Source organism: Monodelphis domestica, chromosome 4 (genome assembly GCF_027887165.1).
Source record: "Monodelphis domestica isolate mMonDom1 chromosome 4, mMonDom1.pri, whole genome shotgun sequence".
NCBI classification, from domain to species: domain Eukaryota; kingdom Metazoa; phylum Chordata; class Mammalia; order Didelphimorphia; family Didelphidae; genus Monodelphis; species Monodelphis domestica.
In genome coordinates, this window is record NC_077230.1 from 3286789 (window position 1) to 3304231 (window position 17443).

At 37.4% G+C, this 17443-nt stretch overlaps 1 protein-coding gene across 2 annotated transcripts in view; it reads right to left on the reverse strand.

The window, feature by feature from the left end:
* Positions 1–247: 247 nt before the first annotated feature.
* B3GALT5 (beta-1,3-galactosyltransferase 5) overlaps positions 248–17443 on the reverse strand; it is a 55856-nt gene continuing 38660 nt past the window's right edge. For both annotated transcript variants that reach the window (XM_056825958.1, XM_056825959.1), the window contains one exon: positions 248–8657. In XM_056825958.1, the coding sequence (XP_056681936.1) occupies positions 7701–8657 (957 nt within the window). In that variant the 3' untranslated portion in view covers positions 248–7700. The remainder of the gene's footprint in view (positions 8658–17443) is intronic.

Below are 17443 nucleotides of genomic sequence, written 5' to 3' on the forward strand. Positions count from 1 at the left end.
CACGTAATCAACCTCAAATGCTTCATCTTTGGGGAAGAGGTGTGTCATGGGCTTTGTTGGCACATTTTCTTTAAGTTACCTTCAATTTGAGTGTGAAATGAATTTGTCATTCCATTTAGATTGGCCTTTCAAGTTTCAGGGAGCAGGACGATCCTGAGGGACTTACGAGAAAGAATACTATGCATATTGAGAGAAGAACTGTGGGCATAGAATTGCAGAAGAAAAACATAGGACTCATCACTTGTTTACATGATTTTATTTATACGACAGGATTTGGGATTTTGGTTTGAAAAGAATGATTTATTGCAAAAATGAATTATATGGAAATAGGTATCAAGTTATAACATTTGTATAACCCAGTGGAATTGCTTATCAGCTCTGGGAGGGAGGAGGGAGGAGGGAAGAGGGCAGGGAAAGAAAATGTATCATGTAAGCACGGAAAATTATTTTTTAAATTAAAAATCAAATTAAAAAATAAGTTCAGGGATCCACATTGGGGTCTATCAAATGTCTTTTGGTATAAAGACTGAAAGGAAAATTTGTCTAGGACTCTGAGCAGTATCCCCTGTGTGTAAAGAGACCCCTGGAAAACTTGTCTGAACTATGCATATGCAGTGAAAGAATGACAAAAGAGTAAAACTCAGGACAGTTTGGTTTCCTACCTAGGAGGTGAGAGAGTGATAAGGGACTAAGATTTCCTTCTAAATCAAAAAGAATAAAAGAAATTCAAGTCAATAAACAATTACTGTGTGCAAAGTGCTGGAGATGCAAAGAAAGGCAAAAACCTGATCAATGGTCTCAAGAACACACATCCTAATAGGGAAAATAACATGACAAGAACTACAACTACCAACGTAGAGATTATAAACAGAGTTGTCATTGTTCCATTTTTTTCAGTCACGTCTGACTCTCCATGAACCCTATTTGAGTGGTTTGGCATTTCCTTCTCCAACTTATTTTACAGATAAGAAACTGAGGCAAGTTGAGTTCACTGACTTAGCCCAATAAGTCTGAAGCTGGATTTGAACTCAGGAAGATGAGTCTTCCTCATTTTCAGACCACTGCTCTATCCACCCAGCTGCTCCATAAACAGAGTAAATGAAAAGGCATCTCAGAGGCAAGGCACTGGCAATGGGGGGGGGGGGGGGGGGGCTTGCAGGGAATCAGAAATAGAGGTCTGAGCTGAGTCTTCGAGGAATCAAAAAAGTGGAGATGAGGAGGGAAATCATTGCAGGAATGGAAGAGAGCCAGTAAAAATGAAGAGAATCGTTAGACAAGTCAGAGAGTGGCAAGTATATCTTTGTCACTGAACCATAGAGTACGCGGAGGCACTAAAATGTAAGAAAACCAAGACCTGGCGAGAAGGATGCCAAACAAGGGATTCTATATGCAGTCCTAGGGAAAGAGAGACACTAGATTCCATTGCAGAAGGGTGGGTGACGCTAAGACTTTCCGGAAATCACTTTGGCAGGGGTTTCAGTAAGGAAATCACCAAAAAGTCTAATTCGGTAATCCAATTGTGATTATGAGGGTGGCGGCTTATGAGTGGAGAGGGAACGTACGTACATAGGACAGATGCCATAAAAGTAGAAATCAGACCAACAATCTGGCAGTGAAGAGTCAAGGGCGATGCAGAGGTTGGGAAGCTGGAGAGGGGAGCATTTGGAGAAAAATACACTGACATATGTATAGAGACATGTGGAATTTGGAGAGGCTACAAGACATCAAATCAAGATGTCCCAAAGCAGCTCGTGTTGCCAGTTTTGAATTTAACATAGATGCTAGCTTTGGCATTCCTTATAGTGAATAACTTTCTTGGGAAATAGTCCCCCAAATAAGTCAAGAGGTAGAAACAATTTAGTCGTTTTTCTTGCGTAATTCAAAATTGTTTTCTGGAAGAGTTGAACTTCTGTCAGCTCTACCAGCAGTAAATTATCAAGATTGTTTTCCTAGAGCCCACTCAATGAAGAATTTTCTAATCTTTGCTACCTTGAGTGCGAGACAGTCGGTTATTTTAATTTATATTTGCTTGATTGTTCATCATTTGTAATGTTTTCAGAGAGTTAACATTTGTATTTTTTGTTTTGAAGAACACATTTCTTCTTTTGTGTGTCACCCCTCATTTATTGGGGAGTAACTCAATGAAACGTGCACATGATTTAACTCAAGTGATCAGTTGTGACTTACTGTGAACATATGAAAATTAGTTCTTTTTTCCTAAAGATGTGATTTTTACATCTTCTTCCTACTTACTATTAGAGGCAGAATTATTAGCACATCCTGTCTATAGGTTTTCGGGGTTAATATTCACCCTGTACAATTCAGGAAACAAATTACAGTCCTAGCTTTGCCACTATCAATGTAACTTCAGACCAGTTTAACTCTTCAGGCATCATTTCCATCGTGTATAAAACAAAGGAATTAAGCGAGAATCTTCAGCTCTCGTCTAGCTTAAACATTTCATTACAATATGAAATGTTTTCTCCAACTCCAATTATGTAAAAACCAATAGGAAAAGTGTAATCTGATTTATAGAAAACTTTTTAAAATGTTATTTATTTACTTGTTTGTTACATTAAAATACCTAGTTAACTACCTCCCTTCATTACAGAAGGTGCCATTTGACAAAAGGATTTCTACATAATTTGTACAAACTGTGTCCTAGTTCTTTCTCTGTCTCTTTAGAATATATGTGTTCTAGAAAGTGAAGTCCGTCTGTAGTGATGGTCCTTTTGCTGCTTCGCTCAGCTGGCTGATGAATAAGAACACTTCTATTTGCTGATGTTATTGTTGTGAGTTTAATCTGTAGAGACCACTAATTCTACCTTACTCCGTAGCCATATTCTGGTCTGCTGCCCCATTTTTATGAACACTTGTAAACGGTGGAAGAAATAAGCAATCAATAAGCAGTTATTAAGAATGCACTAGGTACAAGCCATTTTGATAAGTGCTAGGATTGCCAAAAACATTTAAAATGGCCCCTGCCCCTCAAAGAGCTTACAGTCTAACGGGCAAGACAACGTCTAACTTTGTATAAGACAAATACAGAATAAAGGGCAAACTTAAAGGAGGAGCCTTTTATCCAGGTGACTAGGAAAGAGGACCTCAATAAAACAGCCTTCAAACTGAGTCTTGAAGTAAGGCAAATATTCTGTGGGGCAGAGGTTAAGTAGGGAGGTTATTCCAGGAGTGGAGAACAGTGAATGTCAGAAGATGGGAGGAGTAATGTTAGGGCTGAAGAACAACATGGAGGCCATCATGGCTGGCTCTTAGAGCCCATAAAGTTAAGGGATGTGTACCAAGATCAGAAAGAGAGGAACGTGTCAGATTGTAAAGATTTTTGGATACCAAAGAACTGGAATCTATTATATTTGACCCCAGAAGATACAGACTTTCATTGGAGTTTATTGAATGGGATAGGAGGTAGATGAGATGGTCAACTATGTTTTAGGAAATTTAATTTGCCAGCTGAGTGGAGAATGAATTAAAGTAGGCAACAAAGCAAATTAAGAGACTATTGCAGCAATTCCAAGAGGAGTGCCTGAACTAGGGTGATGATCACGGGAGTAGAGAAAAAGAAACACGTCCTCAAAATGCTGCAGAGAAAAAATATTTGTCATTAGATTGGATGATGATAACGAGGTGCTGAGTCCGTGCTAAAAGGCTGAAGTTGCTCTCTGTAAATGGTTCTCTATGGAGGCAAAGATAATGAGTTTGGTTTTAGATATGTTGAGTTTGAGGTATCTGAGGGACACGCAATTTGAAATGTCCACTAAGTCTCTAATGCCGTGGGACTGCAGCAGGAGCTATTGTGGAGGAATGGCTATTTAGATCCAAGTGGATGAGATAATCAAGTGAAAGATAATAGAAAAGAAATGAAACCCCAGGACAATGCCTTGGAGCAGCATTGGTGAAACAGTGGCACAAGTGCTGAGCCAGCACTTCCCCCTCTTTTTGCATGCCCCGCCCCTGTATCCAGCTGCCCAAAGCAAGCACACCCTCCCCCCACTCTCTGGGGGAGTGCATGAAATTTCAGTTTGGGCATGTGAACTTGAAAGCTTTAGTCAATGCTGCTTTAGACTCTACTCACAATGAGCATGATATGGATGCAGATCCCACCAAAGGGACTGAAAAGGAACAGTCAGATGGCCGAGGTGCTGAATAAGGTCATGAAATGGAAGAGAGGACAGGGTATGTGGGAGGAAGAGCTGTTGAACACGATCACCGGACTCTGTGGGGAGGGACCAGGAAAGCAAGTACAACCAGTACTGAATGTATGTTCATGGATTCAGCATTATTTCTAGGGAATTGCTCCTATCTGGAAGAAGTAAGAGAAGAAGAGACTTAATGTGAAAGTGTCATTTGTGGGGTTCAGGGTAAACTGAGGAAGGGGAAGGCAAATCTGGAGGGATACACGGGTGGGCAAGGTTTAGTGTTTGACAGAGAGGGTTGGGGGGGGGGTATTCTTCAGGGTTTGAGAGTATATATCAGTGGGAAGGTGAGACTAAAGAGGAAAAAGGAATAAGAAAATGAGTCCAGATGAAATATCAGTAGATACGAAGATGCCTGCTAATGAAGGCATGGCATTAGAACATTCAGGGACATTCCTTGAGGTACTGGCATGTCTCTGCTATGTTCTAGTAGCAAAGGCACAAGAGGGAGATACTTTGTCCCAGTGGCATGAGCAGAAACCAGAAATGTTACCCAGGAGTCTATGAAAGCTTAGAAAAGATGAAAGGTTCTGTAGCCATGGCAACCAAGAAGCACGCGATGGTGAGTCTTGTTTGGAACCTATTCTCCCTCTGTTGGACAAGCAGAAGCCTGGATTGGTGGTATTGTGTTCTAGGCAGTCCAGGAATTAACATATGTGGGCTGGGATCAGAAGTCTAATCAGGAGCACAGATGAATCCGTGAAAACCCATTTCAATCCATGAGAATTCATTTTCCACTACTAGTAAGCCATGGTACATTCCTATCACATTCCAAACTCAGTAAAATCTAAAGCTCACTCAATGATGGGCACTAGGCACAAATGAATAGACTCCTAGACACTCAGACCTGTGAAAGAGTACAAAATGATTGTGCCAGCTTTGTCCAAAATGGTTTCTTGATTTCATTCCAGCCCAGGTGAATCTTATATTTATGCAGATTATCTTTCATAGGAAAACGGGCCCCTTCCTCATCTTTACCTACTGAAATTTCCCCATATTGAAAGGTGATTTTCTCCATAAATACTTCTCTACCCAAGACCCAGTCAAGAGTGATCTCTACATTCTCCATGTTTTTGAAAGTTTGTGTTGACCTCTCCTTTCTCCTATTTTACTCGCCCTTGTGTCATAGTTATTTGTGTTGGGGCCTTATTTCTCCTCTGTGCCCCCCATCATTGGATAAGCTCCTCAAAGACATTGGCTGTCTTTTTCCTCGCTATATATTTAGTGTCAAGTGTAATGCCTTCCATATAATAGACACTAAATATTTATTTAATTGAATGTATACTGAAACCTTCAAAACAAGCAAAGGAAGTTTTTAAAAGTCTCTTCAAAAGAATATGTAAGCTTCGTAAAATAGACATTAAATCTTTCATCTGAACTGGCAGGACCATTTTGAGTCAAATACAAGAGGATCTTAAATTCAAGGGAAAGACCTCCATTTCATTTCATTCCACACTAATATCTGTAGTAACAGCACCATTTCGTACTCTATTCTTCTGAGATTCTTTATAATAAATAGAAACAAACTACTAATTTACCAAATGAAATGTGTACTTTGAAAAAGCTTGAAGACCTTTGCAAAAATGTACCCATATCCCCAAGGAAAAGGTATGCACAGACTTCCATTTAAATGAAAAGACGGAAAACTCAAACACTCCACGTTCAGGACTTTCTTACCTAGTGTGCTAGCTCCATCCAAAAAGCTGCATCTCTGAAATTCTTAGATGGCTGGCACATAGTAAAGGAATAGTAACAGCAAAAATTAATTCATGAATTAAGAATCCCACAATGAATGTGCTCATGCCCTAATGCTTGTACCCTAAATTTGAACATTTTAGAAATACCATCATTTCATTGCATTCTGTTTGAATATAACATGGATAAATTGGCTCCAAAAAGGCCATTCCTTGAAGCATGCACAGCAAGGTCTTTCTGGTTCCAAAGCATCACATAGAAATGTAAGGGGGCCTACTTCAGATCATGCAGAACTTGTTTTAGATGATTATAATCTCCTAAACTGGCTGCTGAGCTGGTAGAACTGATCAAAAATCAAGCTGCTGGGGTCTTCAATTTCTTCTTCCTTTCCAACTAAAAAGCATGAAAAGTTTCTAGAAATATAAAGTTGACTCAAGTATGGAGACTAGTTAAAAACAAATGGAGTCATAAACATTCAAACATGAAATAATAAGAAATCATTGTGTCAACTTTGCTCAACCTGGACTCTTCTCTGATTTCATGCACAGGATGGTATATTCCAGACAAGATGAACCCTTCCTTTACCATCTTTTCATATTCCTGCGAGTTGTCCCTCATATATGTGGACTCCTTCCTCATCTTTGCCTATTGGAATCCTTCTCATATTTCAAGGCCATTTTCTCCTTGAAGACTCCCCACTCCAATATCCAGTCAAAAGTAATCTAGAGCTATATCCTAAGTGCCCAGAGTCCCGTCTCCCACCCAACTTCTGTACAGTCATAAGTGCAACATGTTCTTTTGTATTTATTCCCTCCTCATCTTAGATGGAGAATTATTCCATGATGACTGGGTCCGGGACTGGAACCTTGTGTATTTCAAAAGGTCCAAGACCTCCCGAACTTTTCAAAAGGATCTTCAGTGTCCCCAGAGCAGCAGTAGCTCATGGCAAGGGATGTGCAAAAAAGTTAGGACTCAATCAAATAGTATCATCACTCAGATGACATGATGGGAGTTGTCAGCAAGCAAATGAGTGTGACAATGAGTATTCTATCATCCTATGTAGATGAAGGTTTCCCTACCACTAAACTGGATCAAATAAGAAAGGATGACTATCTGAGCCCTTGTATTTATTCCCAACAGTGGTTCTTCTTTACCAAATGAGCAATCAATGACTTATAGAATTGAATTCCAATGGCAAAATAGTTCAGAGAGCAACTCAAGCTGTAATGAGAGTCAGTAGTCTGCTATAACAGAATGGTCCGCATACCCAATGTTTTAACACTTGGGGCTTTGAACTTAATGTCCAAATAAATGCTGACTCCAGTTTAGAATTGGATGTTGTCTAGACCTGAATTGAGATATAATGATTCATCTCAATGAAGCAATGAATACTAAGTAGAGACGAGTAAGCTTCCTTGCTTGTCCAGGCAGGTCTCAATGAAGCCAGGGAGCTGGTGACATCTGTAAGGATGATATATTTATTACTCAGATATAGTATAAACCTCAAAGTTTGCTAGGATGATTGAGAGAAAGGGAGAATGAGAAGATTAGAGGTGTCATTCATCTGATACTTGGTCATTTTCTTTTTGAGTATGCTCAAATTCAGAATAGATAAATCATTTCAGGATTATCATTTGGGTTTTTAAATTTTAGGCTTGTGTTGGGAATACTCTTCTCCTCCCTAATGCTGATAGGTTGTGATTTTCAACAATGCCATTCAAAAATGTGCTTCTTCTTCCAAGATAGTCACTGCATAGTATCTAATATTTGTCCTGGTGTGTCATTACTATCATTTCAATCAGCTGGACACTTTTCATCTAAGGACCTCTCCAAAGCTTTCCAATACACCAGCAACTCTGATGGTTTGACAAAATGGCAGGTCACAATTTTCTTAAAGCGACATGTAGAAAACTCGAGCCCATCTGGGAAAAATGTCTGTTCTGAGTGGAGTTCTTCCAGATTAATTTTTAGTTCTGCAAGGCAGAGTCCCATGAAAACATCCTCCAGTTTAATAAAAGGAACTTTTTCTGAAACATTATAAACATCACTTGCAATGTCACTAGAAAAAACATAGCCTGTTCCAGAACAAAAAGGTGGATATTTTTTCCATGGATATTCATACGTACTTACATACCACTTATTAAATGGTCTTCTAATTGGAAATTCATTCATCTTTAAAAAACCAGTGAAAAACCTGGTAGTTCTATTTTTCCTTAGAAGGAGCTCAGTTAGATAGTAGACATTTACAAACATGTCAGAATCAGTCTTCATCACAAAGTCAGATTGAGGGCAAAAATGATGAACCCATTCTATCCCCATCATAGTTTTAAGAGTCAAATTGAAATATACATCTAAGAAGTCTTTTTGGATAATATCTCTGTATTTCTGGCTTTCTTGTGTCACCACATAATCATCCTTTGGACTTGTGATTCCTAGCAGAAAGTATGTTATTATACGTTTACCGTTTACACTTCTTTCTCTTCCCCAGGTCTCACGGATAGCCATCCGTGCTTCAACCTGATTGTGGGACGAGGTCACCATCACAATTAAAAATGGAGGATTCTTTCCGCAGTCTATATCTGGTAACTGAAGAAAATTCCCACTATGTTTCTTGAAAAGTATTGTGCCTTCTTTTCTTATACAAAGGATGCAAATTTCAGTTGAACTCATCTTAAAAATGAGCAAACATAAACAAGAAACCACAAGAATAATAATGAAAGCATGTATCATCTTAATCTTCTGGTAAACCATCTGAAAGAAATGAAATAAAATTATTAGAACACTCTTTTGGGGCAATGATAATAATTGATATTTATGAAATATGAAGTACTAGGAAAAAAACACTGGATGCAGAGACATGGTGAGCCTGAATTTAAGTCCCACTGTGATACTTAAAAGTGGTATGAGCAGAAAAATGAGTAAAATGACAGGGCATGAGAAAGTCATCTCTATTCTCCAGGTTATCTATGAGAATAAAACCTGCTTTCCTGTTGGAAAAAGTTCACCATAGCCATCATCATATAGTACAGAGAAAATAAAGTTTATTCCATTCCTTGATTATATTTTAATTAATTTTATTCTGCATTTTGTATATCTATCTAATTCCCATTCTTTATCTGAGTTAAGAAGTTTATACATTGAGTTCAGCTTACCTCTCCAAGCTAAATTGCCTCATAAATCACCTTCATTCAAAAAAGAAGTATATCATCTCTAAGCATCTTATTGCCCATACACAACTAGGGAAACCTGTTATGTTACTAAGGAGTCTAGCATACCCACATTCAATCCCTTCGGTTGTGTCCAACTCTTGATAATCCAATTTGGGATTTTATAACCCATGAATAAATAAGGGAGATATTATCTCACTATCAAGCCTTACAAGATATATAGATGGGTGCGAAGAAGTCTATTGTCTCTCTTGTACTTAAGAGCTTTGCAGGATTGGATAGGATCCATAAATCAATCAGCTTTCCTTAAGGACAAGGAGGGATTGTTACTAGTCCCACATTCCCAATCTCTAGACAATCATGTTGTTCCCCACATTTATGATACTTCCAATCATATTTATTTTCTTTAGGTTTTATAATCAGTCATAAAAAAAGTCCTGTTCTTTGTTTCCAAGAAAAAATATATAAAAGTTAGCTCACCTTACCTCCTGCTCTTAGCTTTTCTGAGTAAGCTAATATCCTATTTGTTGATAAAGTTGAACCTCACTAATAAAATTGATCATTCTCAGAGCTTTGTTTCATAGTTTACTTTCATTCCCAATCATGAAAGTGCATTAAGGTATACATTTTTTACAAATATTAGTACTCTGTCCTCAAGCAAGAGAATTTTATCCATATTTTGCAGTTGATGAAATTGAGAAAGAATTAAGCAATTTTTCCAGGATCACAGAGCTAAAAAGGGTCTGAGTTCATAATCAAACTCGGGTCTTCCAGACCTACCCTACCCCCTAAATGTTTTTCTAAAAACAAGAGGATAGGAGACTTCTGGGTTAAGATAGCTGCAGTGTAGAGGCAGGGCTCTTCCTCTCTTTACCACTGACCAATACAGAGTGAGTACCTCAAAAGAACAAAAAACTAAGATTAGATGAGCAAAAGGGCTGCACAGTAGGGCACAGCATTGAAGGTAGTTGGGATTTTGGCATTTCCACTTTATAAGGGGGGGTAAAATAGCTCCCACCAAAACATGACCTGATCAACCCTCCCCTACTCCACCTATAGCCCCAGAGTCAGAGCCAGCACCCCAGAATCAGAGCAAGCAAGGAGCAATCTCTAGGTTCTTGGGAACTGGCTAAGAACACCACAGACATACCCCTCAGAGCAGATAGACTTGGGACCCCAGGAGGCTGAGGAAGGTGAATATTGGGTACAGAGGTAGAGCAGAGAGGGGTGGCACACAGTAGAAGCCACAGAAACTCGAAAAATAGCCTCAGGCAAAACCGCTCCATAGTTTAATACACAGAGAGCATTCCCTCCTCACTCAGAGTTCTGGCTGGGAAGGGAAAGGAAACCTAACATAACAATGGCCAGCAATGCCCAAGAAATACAATCTTCAACCTCCAAAAAGAACAAGAGAAAGGCATTGACCCTGGATAATTTTGATGAAGAAAAAATCCAGACTACTGAGGAGACAGCAGAGGATGACAAACAAGTAAATACATCCATACCTTCCAAAAAATGGAAATTGGTCACAAGCTCTTGAGGGGTTTAAATTTGAGATGATGAACCAAATGAGAAAGAGAGAAACATCTTGGCAAGAAAAGTGGGAAATAGTTCAAAAAAGAAAATAACAGTTTAAAAGACAGAAACTCCCACTTGTAAAAAGAATCCCAGAAATCAAATTAAATGATAAGCAAATTGAAGACCAGAATTAAACAGTTGGAAGCCATGAAAAACAGAATAGACCAAACTGAAAAGGAAAATCAAAAGATTATAGCAGAAAATCAAAAGATTATAGTGGAAAATCAGTCTTTAAAGACCAGAATTGGGCAATTGGAAGCCAATGATCTTGCCAAATAGTAAGAATTGATAAAGCAAAGCCAAGAACTGACAAAATGGAAGGAAACATAAAATATCTCATTGAGAAAATGAATGATTTGGAAAACAGATCAAGAAGAGATAACTTGAGATTCATTGGTCTACCTGAAAACCCAGAAATAAACAGAAAACTTGACATCATACTACAAGAAGTTATCCAAGAAAACTGCCCTGTTGTTCTTCAACAAGAGGGCAAAATAGACACTGAAAGAGTCCATAGATCACGGTCTACATTAAGTCCTCAAAAGACAACCTTCAGGAATATAATTGCCAAATTCAAGAGCTTACAAGCTAAGGAGAAAATATTACAAGAAGCCAGAAAGAGACAATTCTGATATCAAGAAATACCAACCAGAATTACACAGGATCTGGGAACATCCATACTAAAGGACCACAAGGTTTGGAATATGATATTCAGAAAATCAAGGGGATTGGATCTGCAACCAAGGATTACCTACCTATCAAAACTGACTATATGCTTCTAGGGGAAAGTATGGGCAATCAACAAATTAAAATATTTCCAAATATTTGTAAAGAAAAGACCAGAACTAAATGGAAAGTTGATATCCAAAAACAAAAATCAAGAGAAACATGAAAAGGTAAATAAGAAAGAGATGGGAAAGAAAAAAAATTAATGTTTTTCTTTAAGGGCTTCAATAAGGTCAAATTGTTTATATTCCTATATGAAAAATATGTTATATTTAACTCTCAAAAATTATATTTATTATTATAGTAGCTAGAAGAATTATTCATAGATACAGGTTGGGGGACTAAGTGGTCTAAGATGATATGCAAAAAAAGAAAAGGGGAGGAATAGAATATGGCACCCAAGAGATCCTTGAAGGAATAAGAAAAATAGGATAATCTATACCACACAAAAAGGCACATGGGAAGGGGAGGGGAGGAATACTATTATAAGAAGGAGAGGAAGAAATTGTTAATAGGTAATACTTCTCAGTGGAATCAATTCTGAGTGGGAAGAGCATATATATCCATTGTGGTATTGAATTCTACCCTACAGGGAAAGTGAGAAGAAGGGAAGGGAAAAGCAAAAAAAGCAAAAAAGCAAAAGGGGGGGAACTAGAGGACAGAGTACAAAAAGGGAGGGAAAGAGGGGGGGAAAGGAATTTACTAGACCCTAAAAAATAAGAATAGAACAAAAATAGAGGAGGCAGAAATGGAAGTCAAATAAGGGTGGGGATTTGGGGGACTGATTAAAAGGAAATAGCAAAGGAAGAAAAGGCATAACTAGAAGAGGAAATCAAAATGTTGGGGAATATACAGGTGGTAATCATAACTCTGAATGTGAATGGGATGAATTCGGCCATAGAACAGGAGCAAATAGCAGAGTGGATTAGAAACCAAAATCCTACCATATCGTTTCTAAAAGAAACACACATAAGGCAGGTAGACACATGGGGTAAAGGTAATAGTTTGAGCAAAATCTATTGGGCTTCAACTGAGAAAAAGAAGGCAGGAGTCAAGTCACATTCATGATATCTGACAAAGCCAAAGTAAAAGTAGATCTGATTAAAAGAGATTGGGAAAGTAATTACATCCTAATAAAAGGCAGTTTAGACAATGCGGAAATATCAGTACTCAACATGTAGGCACCAAATGGTATAGTATCCAAATTTCTAAAGGAGAAACTAGTGGAGCTCAAGGAGGAAAGAGATAGTAAAACTATACTAGTGGGAGACCTGAACCTTCCTCTATCAGATCTAGATAAATCAAACCAAAAAATAAATAAGAAAGAGGTAAGAGATGTGAATGAAATCTTAGAAAAATTAGAGTTAGATATGTGGAGAAAAAAATTGGGACAAAAAGAAATACACCTTCTTTTCAGTAGCACATGGTACATTCACAAAGATTAACCATGTACTAGGGCATAGAAACATGGCAAACAAGTCCAAAAGAGTAGAGATCATAAATACAACTTTTTCATATCATAATAGAATAAAAATAATAGTTAGTATAATAATAATGCACCCTTGTACATGGAAAGGCAAATAAAAAATTAATTGGAAATGAAATATGATTCTCCAAAATTGGTTAGTTAAAGAACAAATCATAGAAACAATTAATAATTTCATTGAAGAGAATGACAGTGATGAGACATCCTACCAAAATCTATGGGATGCAGCCAAAGCAGTACTCATGGGGAAATGTATATCCTTGAGTTTATATATTTAAAAATAAGGGAGGACAGAGATTAATGAATTGGGCATTCAATTTAAAAAACTAGAAAGTGAACAAATTAAAAATTCCCAGAAGAAAACTAAATTAGAGATCGTAAAAACTAAAGGAGAAATTAATAAAAATCAAAAGTAAAAGTACTATTGAATTAATAAATGAGACTAGAAGCTGGTACGTTGAAAAGACAAATAAAATATACCAAGTATTGGTTAATCTCAATAAAAAAAATCTAGGTGATATGGATGAATATTTACAAAAATATAAATTGCCTTGATTAACAGAAGAATAAATAGAATACTTAAATAATCCCATATCAGAAAAAGAAATTGAACAAACCATCAAAGAACTCCCTAAGAAAAAATACCCAAGACCAGATGGGTTCACAAGTGAATTCCATCAAACATACAGAGAACAAATAATTCCAATATCATACAAACTATTTGACAGAATAAGCAAAGAAGGAGTTCTACCAAATTCCTTTTATGACACAAATATGGTACTGATTCCAAAGCCAGATAGATCAAAAACAGAGAAAGAAAATTATAGAAAAATCTCCTTAATGAATATAGATGCGAAAAATCTTAAATAGAATACCAGCAAAAAGACTCCAGCTAGTGATCAAAAGGGTTATTCATTATGATCAGGTGGAATTTATACCAGGAATGTAAGGATGGTTCAATATGAGGAAAGCCATTCACATGATTAACAATATGAACAAGCCAACCAACAAAAATTACATTATAATTTCAGTAGGTGAGGAAAAAGCTTTTGACAAAATACAACACTCCTTCCTATTGAAAACACTAGAAAGCATAGGAATAGAAAGGCCTTTCCTAAAAATAATTAACAGTATATATCTAAAACCATCATCAAGTATCATCTGCAATGGAGATAAATTAGAAGCATTCCCAATAAGATCAGGAGTGAAACAAGGATGCCCATTATCACATCTATTATTTAACATTGTACTAGAAACACTAGCAGTAGCAATTAGAGAATAAAAGGAAAGAGAAATCCCATTTAAAATCCGCCTAGTCAATATAAAATACTTAGGAAGTGTGTGTTTCCATCCTGTCCCCAAGGACCACAATAATTTCTAAAAGGAAATAATATTGAAGATTTCGGCAGTAGGATTATAGCTCTATATGAACACAACTCCAAAACACTCTCCACACAATTAAAACTAAATCTAAACAATTGGAAAAACATGTATTGCTCATGGGTATATCAAGCTAACATAACAAAAATGGCCATCCTATCCAAATTAATTTACTTATTTAGTGCCATATCTATCAAACTACCAAGAAACTTTTTTGCTGAATTAGAAAAAAAACTATTGCAAAGTTTGTTTAGAAGAATAAAAGATCAAGAATATCAAGTGAGATAATGAAAAATAATGTGAAGGAAGGTGGCCTAGCAGTACCAGATCTTAAACTGTACTATAAAGCAGTGGTCATCAAAACAATAAGGTACTGGCTAAGAGACAGAAGGGAAGATCAGTGGAATAGACTTGGGGTTAAGTGACCTCAGCAAGACAGTCTATGATAAATCCATTGATCCAACCTTTGGGAACAAAAATGTACTATTTGACAAAAACTGCTGGGAAAATTGGAAAACAGTATGGGAGAGATTAGGATTAGATCTACATTGTACACCCCATACCAAGATAAATTCAAAATGGGTAAATGACTTAAATATAAAGAATAGAAATTGTAAATAAATTAGGTAAAAATAGAATAGTAGACCTGTCAGATTCATGGAAAAGGAAGGAATTTAAGAACAAGCAAGATATAGAGAACATTACAAAATGTAAAAAGGAATTACTTTGATTATATCAAATTAAAAAGGATCTGTACAAACAAACCCAATGTAACCAAAAATAGATAGAAAGCAACAAATTGGGAAAACATTTTTACAACAAAACTCTGACAAAGGTTTAATTTCCTGAATATATAAGGAGCTAAGTCAAATTTACCAAAAAATCAAGTCATTCCCCCAATCAATAAATGGTCAAGGGACATGAATAGGCAGTTTTCACATGAAGAAAACAAAATTATCAAGAAGTATATGAAAAAGTGTTCTAAATCCCTCCTGATTAGAGAATTGCAAATCAAAACAACTCTGAGGTACCATTTCACACCTAGCACATTGGCCAATATAGCAGCAAAGGAAAGTGATAAATGTTGGAGGGGATGTGGCAAAATTGGGACACTAATACACTGTTGGCGGAGTTGTGAATTGGTCCAACCATTGTGGAAGGCAATTTGGAATTTTGCCCAAAGGGCTTTAAAAGACTGCCTTCCCTTTGAAGCAGAGACTGGATTGCTGATTGGAGGAGATAGAGACTTGAACAGGCTGCTGGCATCTAGACTGAAGACCAAGGAAAGAACCATCAAATCTCTTCTGGATCTCATTTGGACTTGACCTCTGGGATCCTGGCCCATATCTGGACTCTCTTTGTGAGGTTCTGTTTGGGGGGAACTTCACTTATTTAGCTTAGGAAGTTAGCCAATAGGATAGTATTAAGGGGAATTAGTTTTGGGGATAAGATTAAGAAAATTTCCTTCTCCTAGTTACCTTCATTCCTATCCCATTTCCCCATCAATAAACTTGAAATATTTAGATGTTTACCCCTTGTTTCTTCCCCCCATAACAATATATTGTATATTTTATTTAGCCATTGAATTTTGTTATATGTATGTTTGCTCAAGAAAATAATGTTGTCAGTAAGTATTCACTTAGATCTGTCATTTGGACCTTCTGGATTAGGTTTTGGAATGTATCCCCTGTAGAAATGGAGGCCTGACTATATTGGGAACAGTCTTATGCCACAAGACTGATGGTTACTTAAAACTCATTTGGGCATTTTCATGAAGACATTAGAGTGAGGAGAGGGGTAGCTGGGTAGCTCAATGGATCGAGAGCCCAGTCTAGAGACGGGAGGTTCTGGATTCAAATCTGACCTCAAATACTTCTTAGCTGTGTGACTGTGGGCAAGTCACTTAACCCCCATTGCCTAACCCTTACCACTCTTTTGCCTTGGAACCAATATGTAGTATTGATTCTAAGGCACAAGGTAAGGGTTTAAAAAAATAAAAATAAAATGTTAAAATAGAAGACATTGGAGCAATAGTGAAACCGAGAATCCCACCATGAACTGAAGTTCTTCACTTTTGTGATACTGAAAATCACTTTTAAAAGACTGATATATATTAATTTAAGGTCACCAAGGATTTTACTTATGAAAATCCTAAATGAAACACTCAAGCCAGAATGGAGTTTATGGTGGTTTAATCACAATGGGAGTAAGAAAGAAGGGGAAAAGGAAAGAGGCTAACTCAACCTTCTGGCAGAGCCAGAGGGAGTTTAGGCCTTGGAAGGTAGAAAAGGGAATCAGTCCTTCACACTCACAAGACCGATCTGAAGGAAAGCTGTCTGCCGGCCTCCTCCCTGCTCGAGCTCCTAGCACAAACTGGTGCCTAGCCCTGTCCCCAGGAAGTCAGCGAATTCCAGAGGCTGTTCCCTACCTCACTTCCTGCACCTCACACGTGCCAATGGTGGCTCAAGCTTGGCTTAGGACAGCCCAGGGGGACAGTTAGTTATTTCCGATTTGTCATTGACTAGCACATGCCTGTGTAGCGTGGGTGTGCACAATTTTGGGTGCTAGACCAAGCAAGATGGAGGAGATTTAAAAATAACAATCCCCTCCGATGATGATTGGGGGACTAGTCTCCCCAATTGATCACTAAACATAAGCATCCTGCACCCCAAAAAATTCTAACTCCAGGTGTATACAAAATTTTACCCTCTAAGAGGAAAACTACAATAGTTGTAGATAAGGGGAAATAGAGGAAATAGAGGCAGCAAAACCAATGTTTTGCTTGGTGCATTGACAAAAGCCAATTAGGGGAAAGTCCCCTTCAGCATGAGTGTACATTCAAAATAAATGTTCAATCAACCACACCCCAAGGTTCATTCTGGATCTTCCTGTAGTGTAAGGGTTTAGGTATCTTTCTGCAAACAGTTCATTCTCTGGATTTAGTTAGTTAGCAAGCTTCTTCTCTAAATATCTATCTCAAACAAAATTTAAATCTTGGATTTTATGAAAATACAATCCCCCCGAAGAAAATGTTGAAAAAAATACCCAGTCCAGCTAAGGATGCAAGGTTTAGTTATTGGGGGGGGGGGGGGGTGAGTTAATTCAAAAGAAAAACAAAAACAAAAATGAAAACAAAATCAAAAATGAAAAAAACAAAAGAAAAAAGGGGAAAAAATAAGGGAAAAAATTAAACCCTTTAC